The 12,432-nt window shown below is 45.0% G+C and overlaps 1 protein-coding gene across 15 annotated transcripts in view; it reads right to left on the bottom strand.

Moving 5' to 3' along the window:
* Positions 1–5,195, bottom strand: part of NOP58 (NOP58 ribonucleoprotein) — a 36,266-nt gene extending 31,071 nt beyond the window's left edge. For 13 of the 15 annotated variants that reach the window (XR_012421381.1, XR_012421380.1, XR_012421379.1 and 10 more), the window contains exon 1: positions 4,945–5,195. Coding sequence is in view for 4 of the 15 variants with exons in the window: in XM_065525885.2 (XP_065381957.1) it covers positions 4,945–4,989 (45 nt within the window). In the remaining 11 variants the exon portion in view is untranslated. Of the gene's footprint in view, positions 1–4,211; positions 4,413–4,944 lie in introns of all 15 variants that reach the window. The other 2 variants (XM_065525887.2, XM_074009764.1) reach the window with 1 other exon arrangement.
* Positions 5,196–12,432: the final 7,237 nt, after the last annotated feature.

The following is a 12,432-nucleotide window of genomic DNA, read 5'->3' as shown; positions in this document are numbered from 1 at the left end:
GTTACCCAAATGTTATCTTCAAATATACTTGCTTTTCAGCTAGAAAAAATGTGAATTTTACTCATGAGTCATATCCCCTAGTTGATACATATCCTCTTAAAAATAGTGAACTTCAGTTACGGTTAGCTGCATTCTCTGAACAATTTCAAAAAATTTTAATCAATGTTTTCAGTATAGTCATGAGGCTTGGCGAGATGTCTTTGGATTCTAAAGCTTCATGATATATAAAGGTAGAACTATTAGTTTATTAATTGTTAATACCAACTCTAGGCTTTGTCGTTGTTTACTGCTTTGTGTGACTAAGTTTTTCTAGTTTGGGTTATTTTTACCAACATATCTAATTCAACCATGTGTGATTAAATTTATACATCAGAACAAATCCCTAAAATCATCTTGTCACGCTCATCTAAGTTTTATACAACTTGCAATTTTGTTTCTTTTACTGAAAATACATAAGCAGACTAGAACTGCGTGTTAATGTGTAGATGTGCTATATTATGGACTTGATAAATAATGCTTATTAGCAAGGTATAGTTTTATATTTACTAGCTGTGTTGTTTTTCCAGAGACAGGGTCTCGCTTTGTTGTCCAGGCTGCAGTGCAGTGGTGTGGTCCTATGTCACTGCAGCCTCAAACTCCTGGCCTCAAGCGATTCTTCTGCCTCGGCCTCCCAAGTAGCTAGGACTAAAGGCGCACACTGCCACACCTAGCTATTTTAAAAATATTTTTGTAGAGACAGGGGCTTGCTTTATTGCCCAGGCTGATCTCTAACTTCTGGACTCAAGTGATCCTCTTGCCTTGGTTTTTCAAAGTGCTTCGAGTACAGGCAGGAACCATGGTGCCTGACCCAGCTGGTTTTTAAATAAAAATATATGCATAATATCTATGCATACTATATTTCACCAAATTTAATATGCTAATTTTTTTTTGAGACAGAGTCTTGCTCTGTTGGCTAGGCTGGAGCACAGTGGCATGATCTCGGCTCACGACAACCTCCACTTCCCTGGTTCAAGCAATTCTCCTGCCTCAGCCTCCCAAGTAGCTGGGATTACAGGCACACGCTGCCATGCCTGGCTAATTTATTTATTTATTTATTTTGTATTTGAGTAGAGACAGGGTTTCACCCTGTTGCCCAGGCTGGTCTCCAACTCCTGAGGTCTGGCAATCTTCCCGCCTCAGCCTCCCAAAGTGCTGGGATTACAGGCGTGAGCCACCACACCCGGCTTATGCTATTCTTTTACACTCCCAATTGACCTGTCATCAATTTTAAGACATCCCAATTTTAGGGATGTTAAATATGGGGGTTGTGCATTTTAGGATTAATCCCATCCTATCCAATACTTTGGCAGTTGACACAGAATATTGGTGAGGCTGTATGGAATTAATAATTTTAATCACTTTTTTTTTTTTTGAGACAGTGTCTCGCCCTGTCACCCAGGCTGGAGTGCAGAGGCGCAGTCTTCTCACCGCAATCTCCACCTCCCTGGTTCAAGCGATTCTCCCACCTCAGCTGGGACTACAGATGCGTGCCACCATGCCTGGCTAATTTTTGTATTTTTAGTAGAGACGGGGTTTCACTATGTTGGCCAGGCTGGTCTCAAACTCCTGATCTCATGATCTGCCCACCTCAGCCTTCCAAAGTATTGGGATTACAGGTATGAGCCACCATGCACAGCCTCCTAATTTTCACTTTTAATTGATTGCTTGAGACTTTGTGTGGTTTTCGTTTTGTTTCGTTTTTTTTTTTGAGATGAGGTCTCACTCTATTGCCCAGGCTAAAGTGCAGAGGCCCAATCGCGGCTCACTGCAGCCATGATCTCCCTCCCACCTCAGCCTCCTGCAGTAGCTGGCACTACAGGCAAGCATCACTGTGCCCAGCTAATTTTTTTCCCACCATGTTGCCCAGGCTGGTCTGCAACTCCTGGGCTCAAACAATCCTCTTGCCTCACCTCCCAAAGTGTTAGGGTGACAGGCATGAGCCACTGCACCCAACCTCTATATTTGTAAATACGTGATGCTAACTTTTACTTCCCCAGACAATATGAGCAAGTAATGTTTTATGAAACTTGTTTGAATACAGGATAAAACTGATAATTAGTTTAAAATGTGCACGGCTCAAAAAGAAACAAATCCATACACGCAACAAGAGTGAAAAAGCTCTTGGGTTAGCTTCAGAAGCACTAGGCTAAGTGAAAAAAGCCAAACACAAAAGACTAAAATACTACTCCATTTACATGAAACTTCTAGAAAAAATTATGCAAAGAAAGCTGATCAGTGGTTGTCTAGAGCAGGACTAACTTGAAAATGGGCAAAACTTTTTGCAACAAAGTGTACTAGAAAACTGGACTGCAACTAAAACCTACAGGCGAGTTATACAGTATGTAAAGTACCCCTAATAAAGTTAGAAAAAATATATTGCTCAGTGCCTAGGTTTTATACAGACATTTGGTATATAAACCAAAAATCTTTCTCCAAACCTTGAGAAAACGAAGTGACACAAAATGCTATGCTACACAGCTACACTGTACAATATAACCATTAAAATTCAAATAAGTTAAAATGCACTTCCTCAGTCCTATCAGTTATATCTCATGTGAAATAGTTATACGTACTAATGGCTACCACATGAGGAGCAGCCGAAGAAAGTCTGGTATGAGCAAGACTAAAATCTTATGCTGTGTGCCACGTGACACAAGGACACAGGTGTAAATTTTTTTTCTTTTTTTTTTTGAGATGGAGTCTTGCCTTGTCACCCAGGCTGCAGTGCAGTGGTGCGACCTCAGCTCACTGCAACCTCTTCCTCCCAGGTTCAACTGATTCTCCTGCCTCACCCTTCTGAGTAGCTGGGATTACAGGTGTGAGCCACTGCACTCGGCCACAGGTTGAATTTTTATAATATCTTAGAATTAATCACAAAAGTTGCTTTACACAATGTCTTTATATTAATATATATACATATATATAACCCTGTTAATGAACAATAAAGTTTTGAAGTGTTTTCCTTTCGAATCGCTCTAAATACGGAAGTGGGCAGAACACTGTACCTCATGCCTGTAATCCCAGCACTTTGAGGCCAGGAGTTTGAGACCAGCCTAGGCAACATAGGGAGACTCTGTCTCTAAAAAAAAAAAAAAAAAAAAAAATTGTAGGCAGACCATTGATAAGCCAATTCCTTCCTACCATGGGAGACAACCAGTGCACTGTGCACAGTTGCTCCTCTAAACATCCGGTTCAGGACAGCATATTGTATCAATTAACGGTGAAATTCGTCGACAGACACTGACAGACCACACTGGCTAAGAGAATTTGGAGCTATGCATAACTCTACATGAGATTTTAGATAAGATTCCAAAAAGCTGGAGAAAAGTAAAATTGACATGTTTCGTAGCTCTAAAGGGGACTAAGTAACTTAAAATCCTTAAAACTACTAACACTGCAATTACAGATAACTCCAATTAAGGTAAAAACAAGCAAAACTGCCTTTTCGGTTTTAATGATTTTATTGGTTTTCTTAAAAATAAGTATTTGACGTATCAAATGCAAACTGCATATTTTCAAATGTCAGAAGTGAAACATGGAGAACTCCGCACCCATCTAGACCTTCTGCATCCACACCACAAATGGTTTTTTTTGGTTCACAGCTAAAATTGTATTGCATTTATTTTTATCTAGCGTTTTTTGCTTTCTACCAACACATATATACGTAGAATATACATAAAACTTTATTTTTCATTGCTATATTCGCAGAGCTCAGAAGAGTGCACGGCACAAAAGGCACTCAATCTCACTCATTCTTACTGACATCTCAACAGCATCTTGCGATACGAATGTCTTACCGTTCAACCATTTCAGTGCTGACGAACTTGTCAAACTCTCCCCATGAAAACAACCAAATCTCAAATTGACATCACCAGCCCAGATTGTTTCCCCTAAGCTTCGAATTTGAAATACTGAACTGCCCGATCTACACAACTGCATTATCAGGTCTAATAAACATTGCAAGCTTTGCACAGCCCAAACCGGAAATCTTTCGTCCTTCCCCCGCAAGAAACTTTCTTAACATCTTATTTAAACCAAAATTCCAAATTCAATCTATCAGCCAATCCTTTCTGTTCTACCTTCAAAATTTCTATCGATATTTGTTTATCTCCATACCAGGCAATTTCATCTTGTCTAAATGAATGCAAAAGTATTCTTGCTGCCTTTCTTACCTCCTCGAGTCTAATCTCCACATAGCAGAGTAACCATATTAAGACCAATTAGCAGGTCATTCCTTTGCTTAAATCCTTTCGATCGGCAGAGCACGGTGGCTCACGCCTGTAATCCCAGCACTTTGGAGGACGAGGCAGTTGGATCACTTGAGGTCAGGAGTTCAAGACCAGCCTGGCCAACATGGTGAAACCCTGTCTCTACTAAAAGACAAACAAACAAACAAACAAAGCAACTAGCCAGGCGTGGTGGTGGATGCCTGTAATCCCAGCTACTCGGGAGGCTAAGGCAGGAGAATGGCTTGAACCCGGGAGACGGAGGTTGCTGTGAGCCAAGATTGCGCCACTGCACTCCAGCATGGGCAACAAGAGCGAAACTCCATCTCAAAAAACAAAACAAAACAACAACAACAAAAAACCTTTCGATCATTCCTTAAAACATCTAGAAGAAAATCCGAATTTCCTATAACTATACTGTTAAATTCTAACACGCCTCCTGCCCACCTCTTCAACGGAGGAAATAAAATCCTTTAACGCAGAACGGGTCTCCCCAAACGGCGGGGCCACGTGTTACCCGTAACAAGGCTCTCAGATGTAAAGGCCTTCTCCCTCCTCTCAGAGTCCGGGCCATAACAGGCACCCACGCTACCCTGAGTAGTTCTGTGCTTAAGTCTTTCCCTCTCCTCGTCTGTCCAGCACCCGCCTTCCCCCTTTAACGGCTCGCTCTCCCACCTACCTTAAAGATGGCGTAGCCCACAGACGTTTCAAACAGCACCAACATGGTGAGGCCGGGTCAGGGCGCCGCACGGCCCACCACGAGCTGTGGACTCAGTTCAAAAACACCGACTACGCGGCCCCAAAAAGTCCCCTAAGCCGCGGCGGGCAAAGCACAAACGTGCTAGCCGTCTCGCAGAGAATCAGAACACGTTCCCTAAGCTCTCCACGCTGTACTGGGACTAGGACGCAAGAACGCGCTTCTCCTTCTCTAAGGATTCTGGGATAGCGACGTCACTTCCGACAGAAGACTGCCGCAGAGATTGCCGTCACTTCCAGAATGTTCCCGCCACACGGGGCTGGGTCGGGAGGAGAAAGTTTGTATCGTGGGATCTAAGGACTGAACGGAGCCTTTGCGCCTTTTTTTCTTTTTTCTTTTCTTTTTGAGACGGAGTCTCGCTGTGTTGCCCAGGCTGGAGTGCAGTGGTGCGATCTCGGCTTACTGCACCCTCCGCCTCCCGGGTTCAAGCAATTTTCCTGCCTCAGCCTCCGGAGTAGCTGCGACTAGAGTCACGCACCACCATGCCCAGCTAATTTTTGTATTTTTAGTAGAGACAGGGTTTCAGCATGTTGGCCAGAATAGTCTCGATCTCTTGACCTCGTAATACGCCCACCTCGGCCTCCCAAAGTGCTGGAATTACAAGTGTGACCCACCGCGCCCAGCCTTTTTTTTTTTTTTTTCTGTTTTGAGACAGCCTTGCTGTCGCCCAAGCTGGAGTGCAGTGCCACCATCACGACTCACTGCAACCTCCAACTCCCAGGCTCAAGCGGTCCTCTCACCTCAACCTCTCCAGCAGCTGGGACTACAGGCCTGTGCCACCACACCCAGCTAATTTTTTGTAGAGACAGGGTTTCGCTATGTTGCCCAGTTTGGTCTCGGACTCCTGACCTAAAGCGATCCTCCCACCTCGGCCTCCCAAAGTGCTGGGTTGCAGGCGTGAGCCACCCCTAGAGATTTAAAGGGGAAAAATTTCACATTATTATTTTGTTAACCCTCTATGAATTATATGTTTACTTTGAGAGAAGCGTGGAGCTGTCTCGGTGCCTGTCTGTCTCAGGCATCTAGAATTTGAAATGCCAGCTACTGCCCTTAGACTTTATCTCCTTTCAAGCCCTTCCTTGAGGCGAAAGCCTCAGAATGACACCATTACTGTCACTATATTTGTAAGCATTCCTGGCCATTCTGTCTGGCCAAATTAATTATTAGCACAGTTTTCTCTCAATGTTCTCCCATGTTTGCTGCATTTGTTAAAATGACCCAAGGGTGTGAATTTAGACTTTTTTCTTGGTTTTTTTTTTTTTTTTTTTGAGATGGAGTTTCACTCTTGCTGCCCAGGCTGGAGTGCAATGGCACGATCTCGCTTCACTGCAACCTCCGCCTCCCGGGTTCAAGCGATTCTCCTGCCTCAGCCTCCTGAGTAGTTGGGATTACAGGTATGCGCCACCTTGCCTGGCTAATTTTGTATTTTTAGTAGAGATAGGGTTTCTCCAGGTTAGTCAGGCTGGTCTCAAACTCCCGACCTCAGGTGATCCGCCCGCCTTGGCCTCCTGAAGTGCTGGGATTATGGGCATGAGCCACCGTGCGCGGCTGAATTTAAACTGTCTTCTTGGCATAGTGTTACTTTTCTGGAGGCTTTTCAGTCTCAGGGACTGGGATTAAATACCCCAGTTATTTCACAAGTCTGTCTTCCAACAGGAGTAAAATTTCCTCACTCACTTCCCAGGCCCTATATGCAGATTGCTCCTAATCATTAAATTGCAACCTGCTTGGAGAATTGCTTGAACCCGGGAGGTGGAGGGTGCAGTGAGCCGAGGTGGCACCACTGCACTCCAGCCTAGGTGACACAGCCAGAGTCCGTCTACAAAAACAAAAAGTTGCAACCTGCTCAAGATTGTGGAACATTAAATAGGTAGCAACTCTGCAACCTGAGATCAAGAGGAAAGAAAATCCTGGGTTGAATAACAGAAAGTCACAGGACAGAGGAATCTAGGGTGAATTTTTTTTTTTTTTTTTTTTTTTTTTTTTTTGAGACGGAGCCTCACTCTGTCGCTCAGGCTGGAGCGCGGTGTCGTGATCTCAGCTCACTGAAGCCTCCGCCTCTTGGGCTCAAGCGATTCTCCTGCTTCAGCCTCCCCAGTAGCAGGGATTACAGGCACACACCACTGTGCCCGGCTAATTTTTGTATTTTTAGTAGAGATGGGGTTTCCCCATGTTGACCAGGCTGGTCTTGAACACTTGACCTCTGGTGATCCGCCTGCCTCAGCCCCCCAAAGTGCTTGCTGGGATTACAGGCGTGAGCTACCATGCCCGGCCTAGGGTGAATTCAAGAGCATAATTGGCCGAGTGCATGGTTCACACCTACTATGATCCTGCCATTGCATTCCAGCCTGGACTACTAAGCAAGACCCTATCTCAAAAAAAAAAAAAAAAAGCAGCATGGTTGATTGTAGTTATAGCTATAATCCAGTGTGGTCAGGGAGACAAGAGAGATGAAAATTACCTAATTGGGAGAGGGGTATGTGTCAGTGGACGAGATAGAAACACCATGTCTGTTTATAGTGTTATTTAACAGCACAGTATTTTTCTGTCTAGTCTCCTTAGCAGAAGTGACATCTGCTAGAGAATTGAGTATACTTTACATGTATTTGTGTCTGTATAGGATGTTATGTTGTGCTACTGATGAAATAGAATCTCATTAATTCTTAAAAATTTAATGAATGAATGTCTGCAGGAAGTAAAATTCTTTTCTTTACATTTAAAGTCTTAAATCCTTTTCCCAAAAAGAAATGAAACCACTTATTCAATGAGAAATATCTTTACCATGGTATCTCCTATAATTTGTCCTTGCACATTACCATTTACATAGTCATCTCCATATGATGCTTTAATCAGGAGTTCAGAGCTGACTCTGATTTTGAGTTTGTAACTTGGCCAAATAAAGTAATTAGAGATTTTTTCTTGCAAGGGAGAGGTAAGAGTCTTAGTACTTTGTTAAAGTACTGAGTCAAGGGGAGATAGCACAAAGAAATATAAAAAGGAGAATATAGGAGAGTACAGATGATTGAAGGGCTTACAATTTTTTTTTTTTTTTTTTTTTTGAGACAGAGTTTCGCTCTTGTTGCCCAGGCTGGAGTGCAATGGCATGATCTCAGTTCACTGCAACCTCTGCCTTCCGGGTTCAAGCGATTCTCCTGTCTTAGCCTCCTAAGTAGCTGGGATTACAGACATGTGCCATCACACCCAGCTAATTTTGTATTTTTAGTAGAGACGGGGTTTCTCCATGTTGGTCAGGCTGGTCTTGAACTCCCAGGCTCAGGTGATCTGCCCCCCTTGGCCTCCCAAAGTGCTGGGATTACAGGCGTGAACAACTGCGCCAAGCCAGGGGCTTATAGTTTTACTGGTGGTTAACATGGTGAAATGACAAGGATGAGAAACATGGTTCGTGTGTCCTCTCTGTACACCCCACCTCCGCCCCTGTTCCAACTAGAATATAAACTCTATAAAAGTTTGTTGCAAAATCTGCAAGTACTAGGCTAGTATCTGGCACATAGTAGAGATTCCATAAACATGACTAATAAGTAAGTAAATGAATAAATGGAATGAGTGAATAGTGGGATAATTTCAAGGTGCTGGTAGAGCCTCCAGGGACTTTTAGAAACCTATTAAGATTAGCAAAAGATATCATTTTGCTCAGACACCTTCCACGTGCCTGGTAACAAGAAGGGGATGTTCTGGATGGTGAACATTTTTTTTTTTTTTTTTGAGATGTAGTCTCATTCTGTTGTCCAGGCTGGAGTGCAGTGGTGCGATCTTGGCTCACTGCAAGCTCCACCTCGGATTCACGCCATTCTCCCACCTCAGCCTCCTGAGGAGCTGGGACTACAGGCGCCCGCCACCACGCCCAGCTAATTTTTTGTATTTTCAGTAGAAACGGGGTTTCACCGTGTTAGGTAGGAGGGTCTCTATCTCCTGACCTCATGATCTGCCCGCCTCATCCTCCCAAAGTGCTGGGATTACAGGTATGAGCCACCGCACCAGGCCTTGTGAACATCTTTTATATATTCAACAGATATTTGAGTGTCTACTCTGTGCCAGGCATTCTTTTTCTTTTTTTGGGGGGGGGGTGGAGTCTCACACTGTCGCCCAGGCTGGAGTGCAATGGTGGGATCTCGGCTCACTGCAACCTCCACCTCCCAGGTTCAGGAATTCTCCTGCCTCAGCCTCTTGAGTAGCTGGGACTATACAGGCGCGCACTACCACGCCCAGCTAATTTTGGCATTTTTAGTAGAGACAGGGTTTTGCCATGTTGGTCAGGCTAGTCTTGAACTCCTGACCTTGTGATCTGCCAACTTTGGCCTCCCAAAGTGTTGGGATTACAGACATGAGCCACCGCACCTGGCCTGTGCCAGGCATTCTTACAGGCACTAAGGACACAGCAGTGAAAGAAATACGTAAAAATCTCTATACTTATTATTACTCTTATTTTCCTTCTCAGAGAAGTTAAGTAATGCAAGATCATATAATCTTCCTCATAGTTTCCTTTAGGACTACCCAGAAGATGGACATGGAAATTGTTTCTATCATACAATCACTGACCTGCCACGTACAGTGCTATATTTTATTTCTTTCTTTCTTTTTTTTTTTTTTTTTTTTTGAGACAGAGTCTTGCTGTGTCATGCAATGGTGCAATCTCAGTTCACTGCAACCTCCACCTCCCGGGTTCAAGCGATTCTGCCGCCTCACCCTCCAGAATAGCTGGGATTTCAGGCACCCGCCTTTATGCCTGGCTAATTTTTGTATTTTTGTAGAGACAAGGTTTCTGCATGTTGGCCAGGCTGGTTTTGAACTCCTGACCTCAGGTTATCGCCCACCTCAGCCTCCCAAAGTGCTGGGAGCTGGGATTACAGGCAGGAGCCACCGCGCAGGGTCTACAGCGCTGTATTTTCTTGCTGTGGTGTCTGCTGGTATTGCAGACCTCTACTGTGTTGACTGCTCCCACTTTGTTGAACACAGGTGCTGCCCACAGGATTGCCTACCTTCTCTATATCGCTACCTTCATGGGTTGATGTCCCTTTCCAGCCAACAAGGAATCAGCTTTTGTGCCTTCTAATTTGTTCTTTCAGAGTTATTGGCCTTTTGTGTCACATGTCTTTCTTTTTGCCAGAGTCCTTTTTTTTCCAGAGATCATAGGTGCTTGGAGAAGTCAGGCTACTAGGATAATATGTTGGGAGATGGCCAGAAATAGCCTCAAACCTCTGATCATCTGTTCTAACAGCCATCCTTTTGGTTTGGTCTGGCTCATGCAACTAGATGTGTGATGGTTTTCTCTTATGACGCTGTTGTCTTTTTGGGCAGTCCAGCATTTTCTGAGGACTTCTTGCCATCAAATCAGCACTAGTAGGAACCTCAATGTCTTTCCCTCACTTTACCCTGTGGGCCCTATGCAAATCAAGGATATCTGTTTCAATTGAGTTTCTAGTTCAGTTTAAAAGTTTCCTCGGCCGGGCGCGGTGGCTCAAGCCTGTAATCCCAGCACTTTGGGAGGCCGAGACGGGCGGATCACGAGGTCAGGAGATCGAGACCATCCTGGCTAACATGGTGAAACCCCATCTCTATTAAGAAATACAAAAAAAACTAGCCGGGCGAGGTGGCGGGCGCCTGTAGTCCCAGCTACTTGGGAGGCTGAGGCCGGAGAATGGCGTGAACCCGGGAGGCGGAGCTTGCAGTGAGCTGAGATCCGGCCACTGCACTCCAGCCTGGGTGACAGAGCGAGACTCCGTCTCAAAAAAAAAAAAAAAAAAGTTTCCTGAACATGGCCGGGTGCGGTGGCTCATGCCTGTAATCCCAAGCACTTTGGCAGGCTGAGACGGGTGGATCACCTGAGGTGAGGAGTTCGAGACCAGCCTGACCAACATGGAGAAACCCCCATCTCTACTAAAAATACAAAAATTGGCCAGGCTCGGTGGCTCACGCCTGCAATCCCAGCACTTTGGGAGGCCGAGGCGGGCGGATCACGAGGTCAGGAGATCGAGACCATCCTGGCTAACACGGCGAAACCCCGTCTCTACTAAAAATACAAGAAAATTAGCCGGGTGTGGTGGTGGGCGCCTGTAGTCCCAGCTACTTGGGAGGCTGAGGCAGGAGAATGGTGTGAACCCGGGGGGCAGAGCTTGCAGTGAGCCGAGATCACGCCACTACACTCCAGCCTGGGGCACAGAGCAAGACTCTGTCTCATCAAAAAAAAAAAAAGTGAGCGAATAAATTGGTAAACCTTGAGGTAAACATAAACAAAAATGAGATGTATAAAACAATAAGAATTATAATAAAATAATAATAATACCTTTGATTATTATTTATTTATTTATTTTTTGAGACAGAGCCTTGCTCTGTCAGCCAGGCTGGAGTGCAGTGGCAGGATCTCAGCTCACCACAATCTCTGCCTCCTGGGTTCAAGTGATTCTCCTGCCTCAGCCTCTGGAGTAGCTGGGACTACAGGTGCATGCCACCACGCCCGGCTAATTTTTGTATTTTCAGTAGAGACAGAGTTTCACTATGTTGGCCAGGCTGGTCTTGAACTCCTGACCTTGTGATCCACCCACTTCAGTCTCCCAAAGTGCTGGGATTACAGGTGTGAGCCACCACGCCTGGCCTATTAGTATTATTTTTGAGAAAGAGCCTTGCTCTGTCGCCCAGGCTGGAGTATGGTGGTGAGATCTCCCCTCACCGCAATACCCGCATCCCAGGCTCAAGTGATTCTCCTGCCTCAGCCTCCCGAGTAGCTGGGATTCCAGGCGTGTGCCACCATGCCTGGCTAACTCTTGTATTTTTAGTAGGGATGGGTTTCCTCCATGTTGGCCAGGATGGTCTCTAACTCCTGGTCTCAGGTGATCCGCCCACCTCTGCCTCCCAAAGCGTTGGGATTACAGGCATGAGCCACTTCACCAGGCCTACGTTTATTATTTAAAAACTGACCTCCTGGCCAGGCACAGTGGCTCACGCCTGTAATCCCAGCATTTTGGGAGGCCGAGGTGGGCGGATCAGCTGAGGTCTGGAGTTCCAGATCAGCCTGAACAACATGGAGAAACCCTGTCTCTACTAAAAATAAAAAATTAGCCGGGCGTGGTGACACATGCCTGTAATCCCAGCTACTCGGGAGGCTGAGGCAGGAGAATCACTTGAACCTGGGAGGCAGAGGTTGCGGTGAGCCGAGATCATGCCATTGCACTCCAGCCTGGGCAACAAGAGAAAAAACAACAACAACAACAACAACCGTAAAATAAAATGACCTTCTCAACAACTTTTCTGCAAGTAATTTTTTTTTCTAAATGACTTTTTGTTTCATTCTTTAGATTCCATTGAGAGGACCACACGGATTTGCCTATCAGTGCTTAGGAGACTGTACTTCCAGAGAAGGGAACCAAGTAGCTTATTTTCACCTCTGCATAATTT

The sequence above is a fragment of the Macaca fascicularis genome, chromosome 12 (genome assembly GCF_037993035.2).
Source record: "Macaca fascicularis isolate 582-1 chromosome 12, T2T-MFA8v1.1".
Lineage (NCBI taxonomy): Eukaryota > Metazoa > Chordata > Mammalia > Primates > Cercopithecidae > Macaca > Macaca fascicularis.
The sequence above is the reverse complement of the archived record's forward strand: the minus strand, read 5'-3'. Positions and strand labels throughout refer to the sequence as shown.